The sequence below is a fragment of the Scyliorhinus torazame genome, chromosome 10 (assembly GCF_047496885.1).
Source record: "Scyliorhinus torazame isolate Kashiwa2021f chromosome 10, sScyTor2.1, whole genome shotgun sequence".
NCBI classification, from domain to species: Eukaryota; Metazoa; Chordata; class Chondrichthyes; order Carcharhiniformes; family Scyliorhinidae; genus Scyliorhinus; species Scyliorhinus torazame.
The window spans coordinates 79,848,287-79,864,287 of NC_092716.1; the positions used below are offsets into that span (position 1 = coordinate 79,848,287).

The 16,001-nt window shown below is 46.4% G+C and overlaps 1 protein-coding gene across 6 annotated transcripts in view; it reads left to right on the plus strand.

The window, feature by feature from the left end:
- Nucleotides 1-16,001, plus strand: part of galr1b (galanin receptor 1b) — a 196,741-nt gene that overhangs the window by 117,977 nt on the left and 62,763 nt on the right. For all 6 annotated transcript variants that reach the window (XM_072518282.1, XM_072518286.1, XM_072518284.1 and 3 more), the window contains one exon: nt 7,889-7,936. In XM_072518282.1, coding sequence (XP_072374383.1) covers nt 7,889-7,936 — 48 coding nt within the window. The remainder of the gene's footprint in view (nt 1-7,888; nt 7,937-16,001) is intronic.

The following is a 16,001-nucleotide window of genomic DNA, read 5'->3' on the forward strand; positions in this document are numbered from 1 at the left end:
AACATCAAACTGCAGTGGAGTTGGAGGTGGGGATGCTGAGAGACCAGCAGAAGAAGCTCCTGGAGAAGGTGGAGGACCTAGAGAAGGGTCCCGCCGGCAGAACTTGAGAATCGTTGAGCTCCCGGAGGGGTCCGAAGGAGCGGACGCTGGGGCATACATCACAGACATGTTTGAGAAGCTGCTATCTCCCGGCCCTTGGAGGTGGACAGGGCTCAGAGCACTCTCAAGGAAGCCGTGAATGGGAGACCCTCCAAGGGCAATGGTGGTGAGATACCACAGGTACTTGGATAAGGAGCGTGTTCTACAGTGGGCCAAGCGGACACGGAGCTGTAAGTGGGACAACAGTATCCTGCGGGTTTACCAAGACCTGAGTGTGGAGGTGGCCAGGAGAACAGCAGGCTTCAACCAGATTAGGTCGATCTTTTTCAAGAAAAAGGTAAAGTTCGGACTGTTGTACCCGGCACGTCTCTGGGTCACGCACGAGGAACAGCACTTTTATTTCGAGTCGCCTGAGGACGCGCTGGACTTTGCGAAAAGGAAAGGACTGGTGGTGGACTGAGAACTTTTGAACTTTGCTGCAATATTCATGCTTTTTTTTTGTTCTTCTGTTCTTTTAAAAAAAGTTTCTCATTTTTCGTTTTGTGGAAGCTGTTTGTCATGCCTTTTGCATTGATTTGGGACCAGCGGTAGAGCTGAGTGAGTTAAGGTTTTCATTTGCACTGTTGGGGGATGGAGGTGTGCGTGTTTAGATCTTGGTGTTTTTCTGTCGGGTAATTGTGTGGGGATTGTTTGATGTTGGATGTTTGTATGAGCGGGGTGGGGGGGGGGACAATAGGTGGGAGACTATCCGGCGCCAGGGATAGGGGCCACCAAGCTAGCTGGGCGGGTTAGCTCATGGAAGTGCAGTGGGGGGTGTGCATATGTTCGGTTTAGTAAAGGGGTTGGATTACAGAGTGTTGTTACTGGGGAGGGAGGATGGTAAATGTTCTACTGACGAGGGAGGGACTTGGGCTAAGGGAAAGAGAAGAGGTTGGGGCGGAGGCTGCCTAGGGGCGGGCCGGTGGAGGCGCGGAGCATGGGCTGGAGGCGGGCCCAATGAAGGGGATGGCTGATCGGTGAGGGGGGGGCAATGAGCCCCCCAACAAGGCTTATCACCTGGAATGTTCGAGGGTTAAATGGGCCGGTCAAGAGGGCACGTGTGTTTGCGCATCTTAGGGGACTGAAGGTGGATGTGGTAATGTTACAGGAGACGCACCTTAGAGTAACTGACCAGATTAGATTGAGGAAAGGTTGGGTCAGTCAGGTCTTTCACTCGGGACTGGATTCAAAGACTAGAGGGGTCGCGATCCTGATCAATAAGCGGGTGGTGTTTGAGGCGGGTAGAATAGTTTCGGATGTGGGAGGTCGGTACATTATGGTCAGTGGGAAACTGGAGGGGGTGCAGGTGCTATTAGTAAATGTGTATTCGCCAAATTGGGATGATGTGAAGTTTATAAAGAGGATGCTGGGGAAGATACCGGACCTGGATTTGCACAGGTTGGTCATGGGAGGGGACTTCAACACAGTATTGACCCTGGCTTTGACCGGTCAAGCTCGAAAATGGGCAGGGTGCCAGCAATGGCAAAGGAACTAAAAGGGTTCATGGAGCAGATGGCGGGGGGGGGGGGTGGATCCATGGAGACTTGGGTAGCCAAGGGTGAAGGAGTTCTCCTTCTACTCTCACGTGCATAAAGTGTACTCCCGGATTGATTTCTTTATTTTGAGCAGGGCCTTACTGGATGTTTGTATGAGCGGGGAGGGGGGGGAGACAATAGGTGGACACTGGGTACTTGGCGATCACAATCTCAGACCATGATCCGCACTGGGTTGACCTGCAGGTTAGTAAAGACAGTAACCAGCGCCCGCACTGGAGGTTGTGGAACTTTTGGCTGACGAAGGGGTGTGCGAGCGGCTGAGGAAATGTATTCAGAACTACCTGCAGGTCAACGACACGGGGGAAATTTGAGCAGCGGTGGTCTGGGAAGCACTGAAGGCGGTGGTCAGAGAGGAGCTGATCTCGATACGGGCCCATCGGGACAGGGCAGAGACGGACCGACTGGTAAAGGATATACTGCAGATCGATAGGTATGCGGAGACCCCAGAGGCAGGGCTTTTAAGGGAAAGGCGGAGGCTACAGGCGGAGTACGGCTTGTTAACCACAGGGAAGGGCGGTGGAGCAGCTGAAAAAGGCGAGGGGGGTGATCTATAAGCATGGGGAGAGGGCCAACAGCATGCTTGCACAACAGCTTAGAAAGAGGGAGGCAGCCAGGGAGATAGGGAAAGTAAATGATGGAGATGGGAACCTGGTTGGCGATTCAGCAGGGGTGAATAAAGCGTTTAGGGATTTCTACAGTAGGCTGTACAGGTCGGAACCCCCTACGGGGCCAGTGGGGATGAGGCACTTCTTGGAGGGGCTGATTTTCCCAAAGGTGGACGGGGAGCTGGTAGAAGGGCTGGGGGCCCCGATCGGGTTGGAAGAAATAGTGGAGGGTCTGAAGGCCATGCAGTCGGGTAAAGCTCCGGGGCCGGACGGGTACCCAGTGGAGTTTTATATAAAGTTCTCTGGGATATTGGGGCCGGTGTTGATGAGGATGTTCAATGAGGCAAGGGAAAGAGGGGTGCTGCCCCTGACAATGTCACAGGCCACAATTTTGCTGATTCTGAAGCGGGACAAGAACCCGGAGCTGTGTGGATCCTACAGGCCGATATCTCTGTTGAATGTGGATGCCAAATTGCTGGCCAAAATCTTGTCCTCCAGGATTGAGGATTGTGTTCCGGACGTTATTGGGGAGGACCAGACAGGATTTGTTAAGGGTAGGCAGTTGGTGGCCAATGTCAGAATGTTGTTAAACGTGATCATGATGCCCCCGGAAGGTAGGGAGGTGGAGGTAGTGATTGCAATGGATGCAGAAAAGGCTTTTGATCGAGTAGAATGGGACTATCTGTGGGACGTGCTGGGACGGTTCGGATTCGGGCGGGGCTTTATTGACTGGGTCAGGTTGCTGTATCAGGCGTACGGCAAGCGTACAGGTGAATAGGACAACATCGGACTATTTTAGACTGCACCTGGGGATGAGACAGGGATGCCCCATCTCCCCACTGTTGTTCGCGCTAGCTATAGAGCCGTTGGCAATTGCTCTGAGAGCCTCAAGGGGCTGGTCTGGGCCGGGGGGGGGGGGGGGGGGGGGGGGGGGGGGGGGTTGCGTGGAGCACAGAGTCTCGCTCTATGCAGACGACCTGCTTCTGTATGTATCGGACCCAATAGAGGGGATGGAAGAAATCATGAGGATTCTAGGGGAATTTGGCCGGTTTTCAGGGTATAAGCTAAATATGGGGAAAGGTGAGCTGTTTGCGGTCCAGGCGAGGGGACAGAAGAGGCGATTGGGGGAGCTGCCGTTTAGATTGGTAGGGGGAAGCTTTTGGTACCTAGGCATTCAAGTGGCGCGGGAATGGGACCGGCTGCATAAATTAAATCAGGCCCGACAAGTGGTCCAAATGAAGGATGATTTTCGGAGGTGGGACGCGCTTCCGTTGTCACTGGCTGGGAGGGTGCAGACGGTGAAGATGACGGTCCTCCCGAGATTCCTGTTCGTGTTTCAATGTCTCCCCATCTTTATTCCGCGATCCTTTTTTAAATGGGTCAACAAAGTGATCACTCGCTTCGTTTGGGCGGGCAAGACCCCGCGAGTAAGGAAGGTAATGCTTGAGCGGAGTCGGGGAGAGGGCGGGCTGGGGCTGCCAAATTTTAGTAACTATTACTGGGCGGTGAATATACCCATGATCAGGAAGTGGGTGGTGGGGGAGGGGTCGGCATGAGAGAGTATGGAGGCGGCTTCATGCAAGGGCACCAGTCTGGAGGCGTGGTAACTGCACCTCTGCCATTCCCGTCGGCACGGTACTCCACCAGCCCCGTGGTGGTGGCGGCCCTGAGAGACTGGGGACAATGGAGGAGACATGTGGGAGCAGAGGGAGCATTGGTCTGGTCCCCAAACTGTAATAATCACCAGTTTGCCCCGGGAAGTATGGATGGGGGGTTCCGGATATGGCGGAGAGCAGGGATTGAGAGGATGGGGGATATATTTATAGAGGGGAGCGTCCCGAGTATGAGGGGGCTGGAGGAGAAGTTTGAGTTGGCGAGGGGAAACAAATTCAGGTATCTGCAGGTGCCAGACTTCCTACGTAAACAGGTGTCAGCCTTCCCGCTCCTACCGCTAAGGGGGATTCAGGACAGGGTAGTTTCCAGAGGGTGGATAGGAGAAGAGAGCGTCTCTGACATTTACAAGGAACTTATGGGGTCAGAGGAGACGCAGACCGAGGAGCTGAAGCGCAAGTGGGAGGAGGAGTTGGGAGGGGAGATAAAGGATGGTCTATGGGTGCACGCGTTGAGTAGAATCAACACGTCCGCAACATGTGCCTGGCTCAGCCTGATACAATTCAAGGTCGTTCAATGTGCAGGAGGACCAGCGAACCATGTCCACATGTTCTGGGCATGTCCAAAGCTTAGGAGATTTTGGCAGGGATTTGCAGATGTCATGTCCACGGTGTTAAAAACAAGGGTGGCACTGAGTCCAGAGGTGGCTATTTTCGGGGTGTCGGAAGACCCGGGAATCCAGGAGGAGAAAGAGGCAGACGTTCTGGCCTTTGCTTCCCTGATAGCCCGGAGACGGATACTATTAGCTTGGAGGGACTCAAAGCCCCCGAAGTCGGAGACCTGGCTATCGGACATGGCTAGATTTCTCTGTTTGGAGAAAATCAAGTTCGCCTTGAGAGGGTCAATGTCGGGGTTCGCCCGGAGGTGGCAACCGTTCGTCGACTTCTTTGCGGAAAATTAATCGGCAGCAGAAGAGGGGGAGGAGGTAGTTTAGCTTAGAGTAGGGGGTTAATAAAGGTGGGACCTGTGAGGGAGGGAGACGGCTTTTGCACTATGTTTATAGTTTGATGGACATTGTTTATTTTGTTGTTGCTATAATACCAAAAATACCTCAATAAAATGTTTATTAAAAAAAAGAAAATGACTCTTTTTCAGAACCTAGAATTCGGCTCTGAAGAAGAGTCAAAGTCTACTCAAAACGTTAATTCTGTTTCGCTCTCCGCAGATGTTCCCAGACTTGCTGAATATTTCCAGCACTTTTAATACGCTTGTTCAGGGCTACCTATATAATGACTGAAACCAGTAAAGCCGAATACCCTCTGTTGGACATGTTGGGTCTGCCATTTCGCTGAATGCTGAGTGCATCCTGACACCTCGCTGCAGGGACGTGAGGGAGCTCAGAGTGTCCTTTACGCTATTGTGGCACGTTGACTAGTTTATGGAGCATTCTCACAGGGTTAGAGACCGTCTTCACGTAATCAGGAGGGGAGAGTAAAACATTTATCCTTGAAATGAAAAAATGGAGCAATAAACATCCACACAGGGGAGTGTAAGTCAATGCATTCCATGCTCGTAAGCTGACCTTTGTAACCCAAGCACTTAGAATATTTTATAGCAAGGGCCATTACTCAACAGAATGTAGTCGAGGGTTTGTAGCCTTCTGACACAGATAGTGAACTTGAAATTCCCCTTGACTGAGCTGCCATGTGGCCCTTGAACCCTGTTGAGCGCAGTTGGAAACAGTCCATCAAGGGCTGAATTTGGCACATTTTAAATGTTATGCACTCAGTGGGAATTCAGTGGGAAATGTTACTTCATTCTGAAGTGAACTTCAGAACTGAATTCTAATCTAATTTTTGTTAACAATGTGACAGAGCAGTGTTGAGAAACTGGCACCAGAATGCTAACACTCGTGAAAGCTCTGTCCTTTCCATTACTGTCAGCAACCTAGAATTTGGTCTTGGATAAGGTAAAGATAATGGAGCAGGAAAAACTGTAATTCCCTGGTACAGCACTGAGTGATATTACCTCAGCTTAAATAGGTCTTAGTAGGGTGGCGCGGCGCGGTTGTTAGCACTGTTGCCTCATGGCGCCGAGGAATCGGGTTCGATCCCGTTCCCGGGTCACTGTCCGTGTGGAGTTTGCACATTCTCCCCGTGTCTGCGTGGGTCTCACCCCCACAACCCAAAGAAGTGCAGAGTCGGTGGATTGGCCATGCTAAATTGCCCCTTAATTGGAAAATAAATCATTCTTAGCAGCGAGAGATATCCTCAATTTGACAGAAGAGTTAACTGTTCATGAGATGGGAATTAAATTGCCATTCTTTAATTTTCAAAAGTAGGATAACATCTTTGCTTTGGACAGAATCATAGAATTTACAGCTCAAGGATGGATTTATAATCAGTTCAATCTTGATCTAATAATGGATATCTCAGATCCGACTTTGCAACTGTAATATGTAACGATAATTAAGGTAGCATTGAACTGGGATAATGCTTTCCACATTATTACAAATGCATTGTTAAGAGGTTAATCATGACCGTTGCGAATGCTGTGAAGATCTGGTTTTAACCACTTTCTCCAATCCAATCTGAATTGGCCAGTCCATTTCTATTGACAATAATTGAGGTTTCTGAAACTTGTGTTTCATGATGAGCAATGCCCAATTCATTGGGCCTTTTACTATTTATTAATGTCCACTTTCAAGCAGATTAATGAATTCAATTCCTTGAAAAACTGATCTACTGGGCAAACATTGAAGGGTTTTCTTTGGTTGTGCCCCTTTTTATCCTAAATAATTTCATGTGGAATTGGTAGAATTGCATCCACAATGAATGGTAAAGGTCCACTAAGCAGATCTGTGCATTCTCTGCCTTTTTATCGCCTCGCCTTATTGTCAAGTGGAAAGTTTCACTTTGGGCAGTTTGTAATACCGACACACTCTGAATGTCTTCAGATATGGCTATAAAATTGCAATAAATATTTTGTACCCATGAAATAAAAACACCAATTTAAGCCTGGATCTAAATAATTCTGCACACTCTGGTAATGAATCGGGTGCTTGAAGTGTTGGGAACAAGCTGAGAGTGTGGACAGGCCATAAGTTGTGACTTTGTAGGTGAAAGGTGAGGCTGAACTGTGTGGTCAGATGTGTCACTCCAATTACTGCTGTTAGAATCATTGAATCTACAGTGCAGAAGGAGACTATTCAGCCCATCGAGTCTGCACCGCCCCTTGGAAAGAGTGGACATGCCTCCACCCGTACCCCCACCTAACCTTTTGGACACGAAGGGGCAATTTAGCGAGGCCAATCCACCTCACCTGCACATCTTTGGACTGCAGGAGGAAACCGGAACACCTGGAGGAAACCCATGCAGACACGGGGAGAAAGTGCAAACTCCACATAGACGGTTACCTGAGGCCGGAATTGAACCCGGGACGCTGGAGCTGTGAGGCAGCAGTGCTAACCACTGTGCCTCCCCAGTTCTGTTCAGTCAATTACTGGTAGTGTTGTAATCTGATTTTAGGCACAGAAATTTAAATCGCTTAGAATCAGGTTTCTCATTTTAAAAAATATGTGCAAAGGGGACACAGTCCAACAACAATGTTTACACAAATTCTAATACTTGAGATTATACATTAAGATCAGCTCTTTGCTTACTAATTGCATTCCAGTGTACTGTGGCAAACAGCTGAATGCACCTTGTTATTGAGATAGGGGCTTAATTTAACATTTAATAATAAAACAACAGCAAGATGCATTTATACAGTGCCTTTAACAGAATAAAGCACTACATTGTCCCGAGATGTTTCACAGAAACAGCTTCTTTAGCAGATCTCGGGATCTCCCAAAGCACTTACACTTCATATTGTTTGGAATGAGCAAGTTATTCGTCTGGTTTGCTTATTACTTGCTACATGTTCTCCCTTAAATTAAGCAGCTTTGACTCCAGCTAATTGTTTTATTTTCCTTTGCAGGGTGGCATGGGAGTAGCATTGTTGTCCAACCCTGACAAGATTGAAGCTGTAAGTAGTCACACTGAATCATCTTTCAATTGCTCGCTGTCGATCTGCAAAGATGAGGCATTGTTTCAACAAATGCTTATGTGGTTTTCTGAGGGAATGAGATATCTGTGTTTCAGTACTCCAGTTACCAACACCTCATTAGATGTTCCTAACTATGAAAACTTGCTTGGAGCCTATATAAGCATGGGAGCGAGACAAGGAATGGTCGGTTATGCTGATATATGAAGAAGGGTGGGAGATGGCTCATGTGAAGTTAAAACACCACCACAGACTGGTTATATTGAATGGCCTTTTTCTGGGCAGTGTACTTTGTAATTTTACTTCCTATCGCAATAACACACAATATTTAATATTGTCTCCAGTACAACGCCATGCCAAACTTGAGAGATTTTCTGGGCGAGAGAAAAGAGAGTTTCCAGAGAGGGAATTAATTTTTTGCTCTTCTCTGTTTTTTTGGGAGAGAAGTGGGACACCAAATCCCACAGAATTATATAGTCACGATAACAATAAATAAAGGGCAGGCTTGCATTCAACTTGCCCCACCCACATTCTCAAGCTATTTCTTAGGGCACACAAAAATCACGAAGGTGAAATCTGACAAAGCTTTTCTTTGTAAACTATACATGCAGGAAATTTATATTTTAAAAAGAAATAATTTATACCTTTCCTGACCACAGAATTTCCCAAAACTCTTTCCTGGCATTGAGGTGCTTTTCTTGTAAAATATGAGAAGGTGATAATGTATTAAATACACTGCAAGCATAAAATCATTTCCTGTCACATTTCGATTTGCAAGCAAGGCTTGAGGGACTCCATTTTTTAGACAAGATTGACTATATAAACTACACCGATTAATATAGCCTCAGCTTGCTCTCATAGAAATATAAAAAATAGGAGCAGAAGAAGGCCATTCGGCCCTTCGAGCCTGCTCTGCCATTCATTATGATCATGGCTGGTCATCCAACTCAGTAGCCTCATCCTGCCTCCCCCACCCCTCATATCCTTTGATCCCCTTCGCCCCAAGTGCTATATCTAGCTGCGTCTTGCAAACATACAATGTTTTCACCTCAACTACAATTTGTGGCAGAGAATTCCACAGGCACACCCACTCTGTAGATCAAGAAACTTCTCCCCATCTTAGTCCTAAATTGTCTACCCCGTATCCTCAGACTGTGACCCCTGGTTCCGGACACCCCCAACATCCTTCGTGCATCTACCCTGTCTAATGGGTGGCGTGGTAGCACAGTGGTTAGCACTGTTGCTTCACGGCGCCAGAGTCCCAGGTTCGATTCCCGGCTTGGGTCATTGGCTGTGCGGAGTCTGCACGTTCTCCACGTGTCTGCGTGGGATTCGTCCGGGTGCTCTGGTTTCCTCCCACAAGTCCCGAAGGACGTGTTTGTTAGGTGAATTGGACATTCTGAATTCTCTCGGTGTACCCAAACAGGCCCCAGACTGGCAACAAGCTGATTTGCACAGTTACTTCATTGCAGATTATTATTATCCTGTTAGAATTTTATAGGTTTCTATGAGATCCCCTCTGATTCTTCTGAACTCCAGCGAACTGTAAAAATAACTTACAAAGAAGAATCAAGCAGAAATAGTGGTTTAAGAGAGAGGGCCTCCATTCATCAATTCCTTTCATTCATACTACAGTACTGTTATGCTTTAGGAGGTCTTGTGTCGCAGTGGGTAGCATCCCTACCTCTGAGCCAGAAGCTCTGAGTTCGAGCCCCATCCCAGGACGTGATGGCCAAGGAAGGTGTGTTCATAACACAGTCAAACAGATTGAGTGTGTCAACCTGCAAAATCCTTCTAACACGCCACTGGCTGACAGTAAGAGCGGGAGACATTTCTGGTTAGTCATGATTGATGTGAAGTGGCGCCCCTCAAACTATAAACCTCAGGTGACAGACTAGCGACCTGTTCCAGGAATTCCGCGCTATGGAAGCAGATGAAAGGCCTGCCACAAAGTACCAGAAGAGAATTGGAATGCTATGCATTCGACCTGACTAAATACACCCGCATATCCACAAAAACAAATCACAATTTTGCCCTTTTGGTAACGAAAACATGGGCTGTGATTTTTTTCATAATGTCTTTGTTCAACAAAGAAATCTCAATATGGAATTTATTTACACTCATAGACTTCAAGAGATGAAGAGAATAGTTCTGATCATAATAAAGCAATTGCGGTTTCCTGTGATACACAAATTGAATTCAAAACAACCACCAAAGGAAGACTGCCACGGCGGCTTTAGTGAGTTTATTCAGTGAGCAGTTGAACTGTGCAAATCGGGCAAGACCAAAAATTATGTTAACCCTCCCCTGGATGAATTGCCCACTGCCACCATTAAGGTTTATGCACTAATATTACTGCAGGGCAGCATGGTAGCACAGTGGTTAGCACGGTTGCACCACAGCTCCGGGTCCCAGGTTCGATTCCCGGCTTGGGTCACTGCCTGTGCGGAGTCTGCACGTTCTCCCCGTGTCTGCGTGGGTTTCCTCCGGGTGCTCCGGTTTCCTCTCACAATCCAAAGATGTGCAGGTTAGGTGGATTGGCCATGATAAATTGCCCTTGGTGTCCAAAAAGGTTAGGTGGGGTTACTGGGTTATGGGGATAGGGTGGAGGCGTGGGCTTAAGTGGTGCGCTCTTTCCTAGGGCCGATGCAGACTCAGTGGGCTGAATGGCCTCCTCCTGCATTGTAAATTCTAAGATTCTAGTTAAATTGGTCCTGTTGACCAAAAAAAAGCAACATGTTATTAAGCTGAAAGAAGTATAGAAACTATTTAAAAATGATAAACCTCTCATTGAATGGGGCAGGACATCCTTGTTTGCTGTAATTTTAAATGGCAACAGGGCATTGATCCGAGTAACTATTTATAGCTTAGTGTAATGTAGAGCAACAATTCTACATGGACAAATAAAATTTACTACCTCTGGCTGTCGTTTACTTTTAGGGCTCTCCATTAGGTCCATTGCATTAGGAGTAAACACTGGCGTAAAGATTTATGGATACTCTAGCAGTGATTGCCTAGAGCAGCACCTTTTAAGGAATACTCCCTCAGAGGTAAAAAGCCAGCATTGTTGGGGAGTCAAGTGTCACACAAGTTTTATTAAAAAAAACTATTGTATCACAAAATGTTTTGATAGCAAAATGCTGCCTTGTTGGGGTGACCTCTCCACAATTCCCGGTACTGGTCAGTGCTTCCCTGGACATTGAACAGCTTTGCTTTTATCCACCTGTCCACTCGGTTATCCAGCTCCACCCGCTTGTCGTTCCGCAGTATCGACAGGCCCTGAGCAGCTGGGCGACAGGCTCAGCTTTTTCTTCATGTCACAGGGGCTCTGTCCTGAGTCACAAGAGTCTTTCGAATACTCTTCCTAAAGCCCATCTTGGGTACTCAAGCCCCTGTGAGGCAGGCAGGAAGCACCCACTCATCTCCAGTAAGCCAGCCCACTGGTCTCAACACAACTGTGTACTTCACAATAAACATGCAGAGCCTGGCTATTTAGAAGTGCCAATGGAAAGCATCACCTCAACAACCTCTGCGCTGATCCTTCAAACAAAAAAAAAACACTGTCGTGGAGTTACAGGGTTCTGAAGTAAACACTGGACACCATGGAATAGGTCCAACCTTCTCCGCTGGGGTAAAATTATATAAGAGTGTAAGAAATGGGAGCAGGATACTCTGTGTAGCCCTGGACCCACGTCTGCTGGTGGCCATTTTGGGTTTTCTGATTCGTTGGTGGCTCAATCGGGGATGAAATCGGATGTCCTCGTCTTTGCCTCATAGATAGCCCGGATGCAAATTCTGCTGGGGTGGAGGTCTCCTGCACTGCCCAGTGCCTCAACTTGGCTGGGTGATCTCCTTTCATTTCTGTATTTGGAGAAGGTCAAGTATACCATTTGAGGTTCGGTGGGGGGTTCTACCTAACATGGTAGCCATTAATTTCCTTTTTTAAGGAGTTAGTCACCGTCAGCTGTTAGGGGGTTAGGCTTAGTTTTTGGGTTAAAGATAATTAGGTGTTGTGCATGTTTCTGCTTTTTTGCCTTTTTGTTTTTTCTTTGCTATTGTGTATGTTGGGTTGTTTTGATTACTATGAAAGATTTTCAATAAATATATTTATAAAAAAAAGAAATGGGAGCAGGGCTAGGCAGTTCGGCCTTCAAGCCTGCTCCAATCGATAAGACCTCGATTGCTCTACCTCTGTTGCCCCTGCCAGCACTTCCCCATATCCTTTCATTCATTCAGCACTCATCTATTGATCTCTGTCTTGAATGTACTCAACGGGCAACCACAGCCCCCTGATTTAGAGAATGATGGATACTCTTACATCCATTGAGTGAAGAGATTTCTCCTCATCTCAGTCCTAAATGGCCACCCCTTTAGTCTCAGCCATCCCTCCTCCAGCCAGGGGGAAACGTCCCCCCAGCAACGTCTCTGTCAATCTCTGTAAGAAATTTATCGTGCAGTGTTAGTTTACATAAGTGGTGGAATACGGACTGCGCCGCAGGCCGTTACCTGCATGGGGCACGTAATGTTCCTCCATCGAAAACCGGCGCGCAGGCCACGCAGTTAGTGACCCATGGTGGAATCAGTGGAATCTGCATGCGCTACACAAACACATTCCCCCCTGAATGATTCAATTAGATTACTTGGTACTACTTTAAATTCCAGAGAATATAGGCCTAGTCTGTTCAATGTTTTCCTCACGGGATAATCCCCTCGTCCTCGGAACCAGTCCAATGAGCAAAATGTGTTGCTAGGCCGTAATATTGAGAGGGATTCAACATTTTCTTTCAATTCTAAAATTAAAATGGATGATATTTTGCAAGCAGATGAGCAATGGAACAACAAGAAAGATGCAAATGCATATGTCTCAAACCTTATGATATGGGAAATGTATTTTTTTTTCTGGGAAGATTGCCACAGATCAATTAATGTTTGAGCAAATGTTAAGACCGATTACTCCACAGCTCATCCCGGCGATGTTGCTATATTTCCTAGATAGCCGAATCTCAGAGACTCGAATGTGACCCTTCGGCTAAGTGCCAAATTGAGTTGATGCGATAAAATAAAGCTTCATTCACATAAGAAACATGATGGTTTCATTTAGAATAATGATAAAGGCGGTTAAAATTAGTTTCTGGTGACCTGATAATGTCAGCCTTGACGACTGGTCTCCTCATGCGCAGACAGTTGGTTAGCTGGGCATTCATCACATGAACCGAGCCACTACTTCCCAGAGCTCTAAAATAATGCAGATGCTTCACGTGGTGCGCAGAAAGTGACCACTTTCTTCTGGGTGCCTGTGACAGCGATCAAAGCACGAGTAACCATATGTGTGGTTTCATTGGGCTAGATACATAACCTGAGCTGGAAAATAAAAGCATACGGTTATACCATACTTGAGTTCAGACTATATTCCCAGCAGCAGAATTAAACAAAATCTTCCTGCTCTCTTTGGTGCCGTCAAGTTATTAATTAAGCATGCTTCACTGGGAGTTCAGAGATTGACATATACATACATGATAACAGCCGTGCCCAGGAAAGAATGAGTTGAGAGTTTGTTCTGTCTCTCAGTAAGAAGGTTCACCCAGCATCATAATTGGGACAATTGCCAGCAAGTCATTGCAAAATATCTGTCACTTAGATTATTTTTCCCATAGACAGTTTCATTGGAATATTGTATCCTAAAGCTTTTGTATTACAAAATGAGTCAACAAAACCGTTTTGAGTTCAATATTTCAAGTGATTGCTTTGAAAACAAAGAAATTTGAATCAGTCCTGTGTCTCCATTGAGGATTGTTAATTGGGTATGAAAGCTGATTAATTGCCAGTCTACAGTACATGAGCAGACAAATAGGAAAACGGAACAAAGGACATTTACGAGGTTATGATATGCCTCAAAGGTTGCTTTAAATGTTTGCACCTGCAAATTTTCCCATGATCATGGGCATCAGATTATGTGGAACTAAGATCGAGGCCTTCGCACAAAAGGTTTTATTTCACTTTTTTGTAAAAGTAAATGCATAAATTATACTCAGAGTAATAGCGAGGCTAGCGGTGCTCACTGTTTATACCCAAACAGCACAGCAATTTTAGTTGTGGATAGATGGACACGTAAATACCAAAATCCCGAGTTACACCACCATTAACGGTATCTCACTGCCCGGTTTATCCTTCAGATGCGTTCATTGTCATTAAGTTCCTGTATTTGCACTGTAATTATGAAGTAAACTGGTCCCAGGAAGCTTGGATTTGTCCACTTCAGTCTAAATTTTTTAATAGTGTAAAACATCTTAATTACTGATCATCACCCTCTCTAGCCCTGAAAGTTAACAATTGCAAATGTGTAGCCTCACTCTTTCAACTTTTTCTTTCACTTTTTCTCCCTGTCTTTATCTTCTTCTCTCTCTCTACATTCAATCTTTCTTTCCTTCTCATTATTTTGCTTTCTGTACCTGCTTTGGCATTGAGATCACGATGCTCATTTACACTTCTTGCGGCATATTCTACACTGTTCAACCCTTCATTCTGATTGGTTAAGGAGGTGCGCAGTTGCATGTCTTGTTCACTCGCATCCCAAATGTTCTTGGGGCGGTCACTATGCCATTCTCCTCTCCCATGAATAGTAATTTCCTATTCAAAGTTTCATGGAGATTAACAGGCGAGAGAAAGTCTGATGAACAGCAGTGGGATTTCCCATTGGATCCACGCCCCCCCCCCCCCTTCAACACCAGGAAACCCATAGTGGGGGCTCGCCGTCGGCGGGACCGGAAGATTCTGCTGGCGTGAACGGCCTGGAAATCAGGAATGGGCTGTAGGATCACAGTTACAGAATTCTGAAAGCTCTGGCAGAGTTCTGAAAGGAAGAGCAAAATTGGAAAGAATTTTTTCCCCCCAAATCTTTATATTTGGGTAAATCTACAACTCAACAGTCGAGGTAATGTCGACAACTTTCCTCATCGGGAGGGAGTAGCAGCATGTGAAACTGGTTTCCCGATTGCTGCTGCTAGTAACACAGGCCTCATGGTCCCCGTGTGCCTGATTTGGGTGTGTGCAGTACCCTGGCTGCTGTGCCTTGCAAGCAGATCTCACTGTCTGAGTCCCCCTGGGCCCCTGTTACTCACATTTCTCTGCTTCATTGTTAGTAGTGAGGATGATGTTTTTGGGGCCAATATAAATTCCCATGTATGTCAATGTATTGACTTTTGTTTTATTCAAAAGAGATTTGTTCATTTGATCTTTTGTTTGTTTGTCACCCTCTGCTTGTTAATTTGATGTACTTAAAAGAGTATAAATTCCTGAGAGAACATCTGGGGAGCGCGGAAGAGAAGAAGAAACACAGGGCGGGATTTTACCACCAGCCAGCCGCGTGTTTTTCGGCAGTGGAGGCAGCCCACCAGCGGGATCTGCCGAACCTGCCGTTGTCAACGGGAACTGACAGCACCTCTCCTCGCCAGAATTTCCCGGCGGTGTGAACAGCCGGTAAATCCCACCCACAAGGTGGGGGAGGTAGAGAGAAACACAGACTGGTAGAGGATGTGCTCACACGCGTGGCCTGTGATGTGGGCTGGGCTGTCGTACTGTCTTGTTTTATTGCGGCAGTCAGAACAGCTTTGTTGCTTCTTCCTGAGGATTTAGTCTCATCATTCTGAAGTTGGGTTTCCACGACGACATGTGGGATTTGCTGAATTTAATTTGATTTTGTTTTGTTTTTGAAACTTGCTATGTTTTATAAGAAGTCATAACATTGTAAGATAATTTTAGTTGGAATTTCTTTATATTGATTATAGTTTCTGTTGAGTCAGTCAAATTCACTTGGTGCTTCTTCGTGTGATTGATATTGTAGAAACATCACAAAAGCTGTTTTTTTTATTTAAAGGTTACTTATCCTTGAATCTATTATTTTTGTCTTCCTGTGGCTTAATACATCATATTTTTCCCTTCACGATAAAACTGGGATCTTCCAGCCCTTCACACCAGCGGGATCTTCCAGTCAAGCCGATGTGAGTGGAGGTTTCAGTGGCTCGCGGTTTCCTTGCAGCACGGGGAGGAG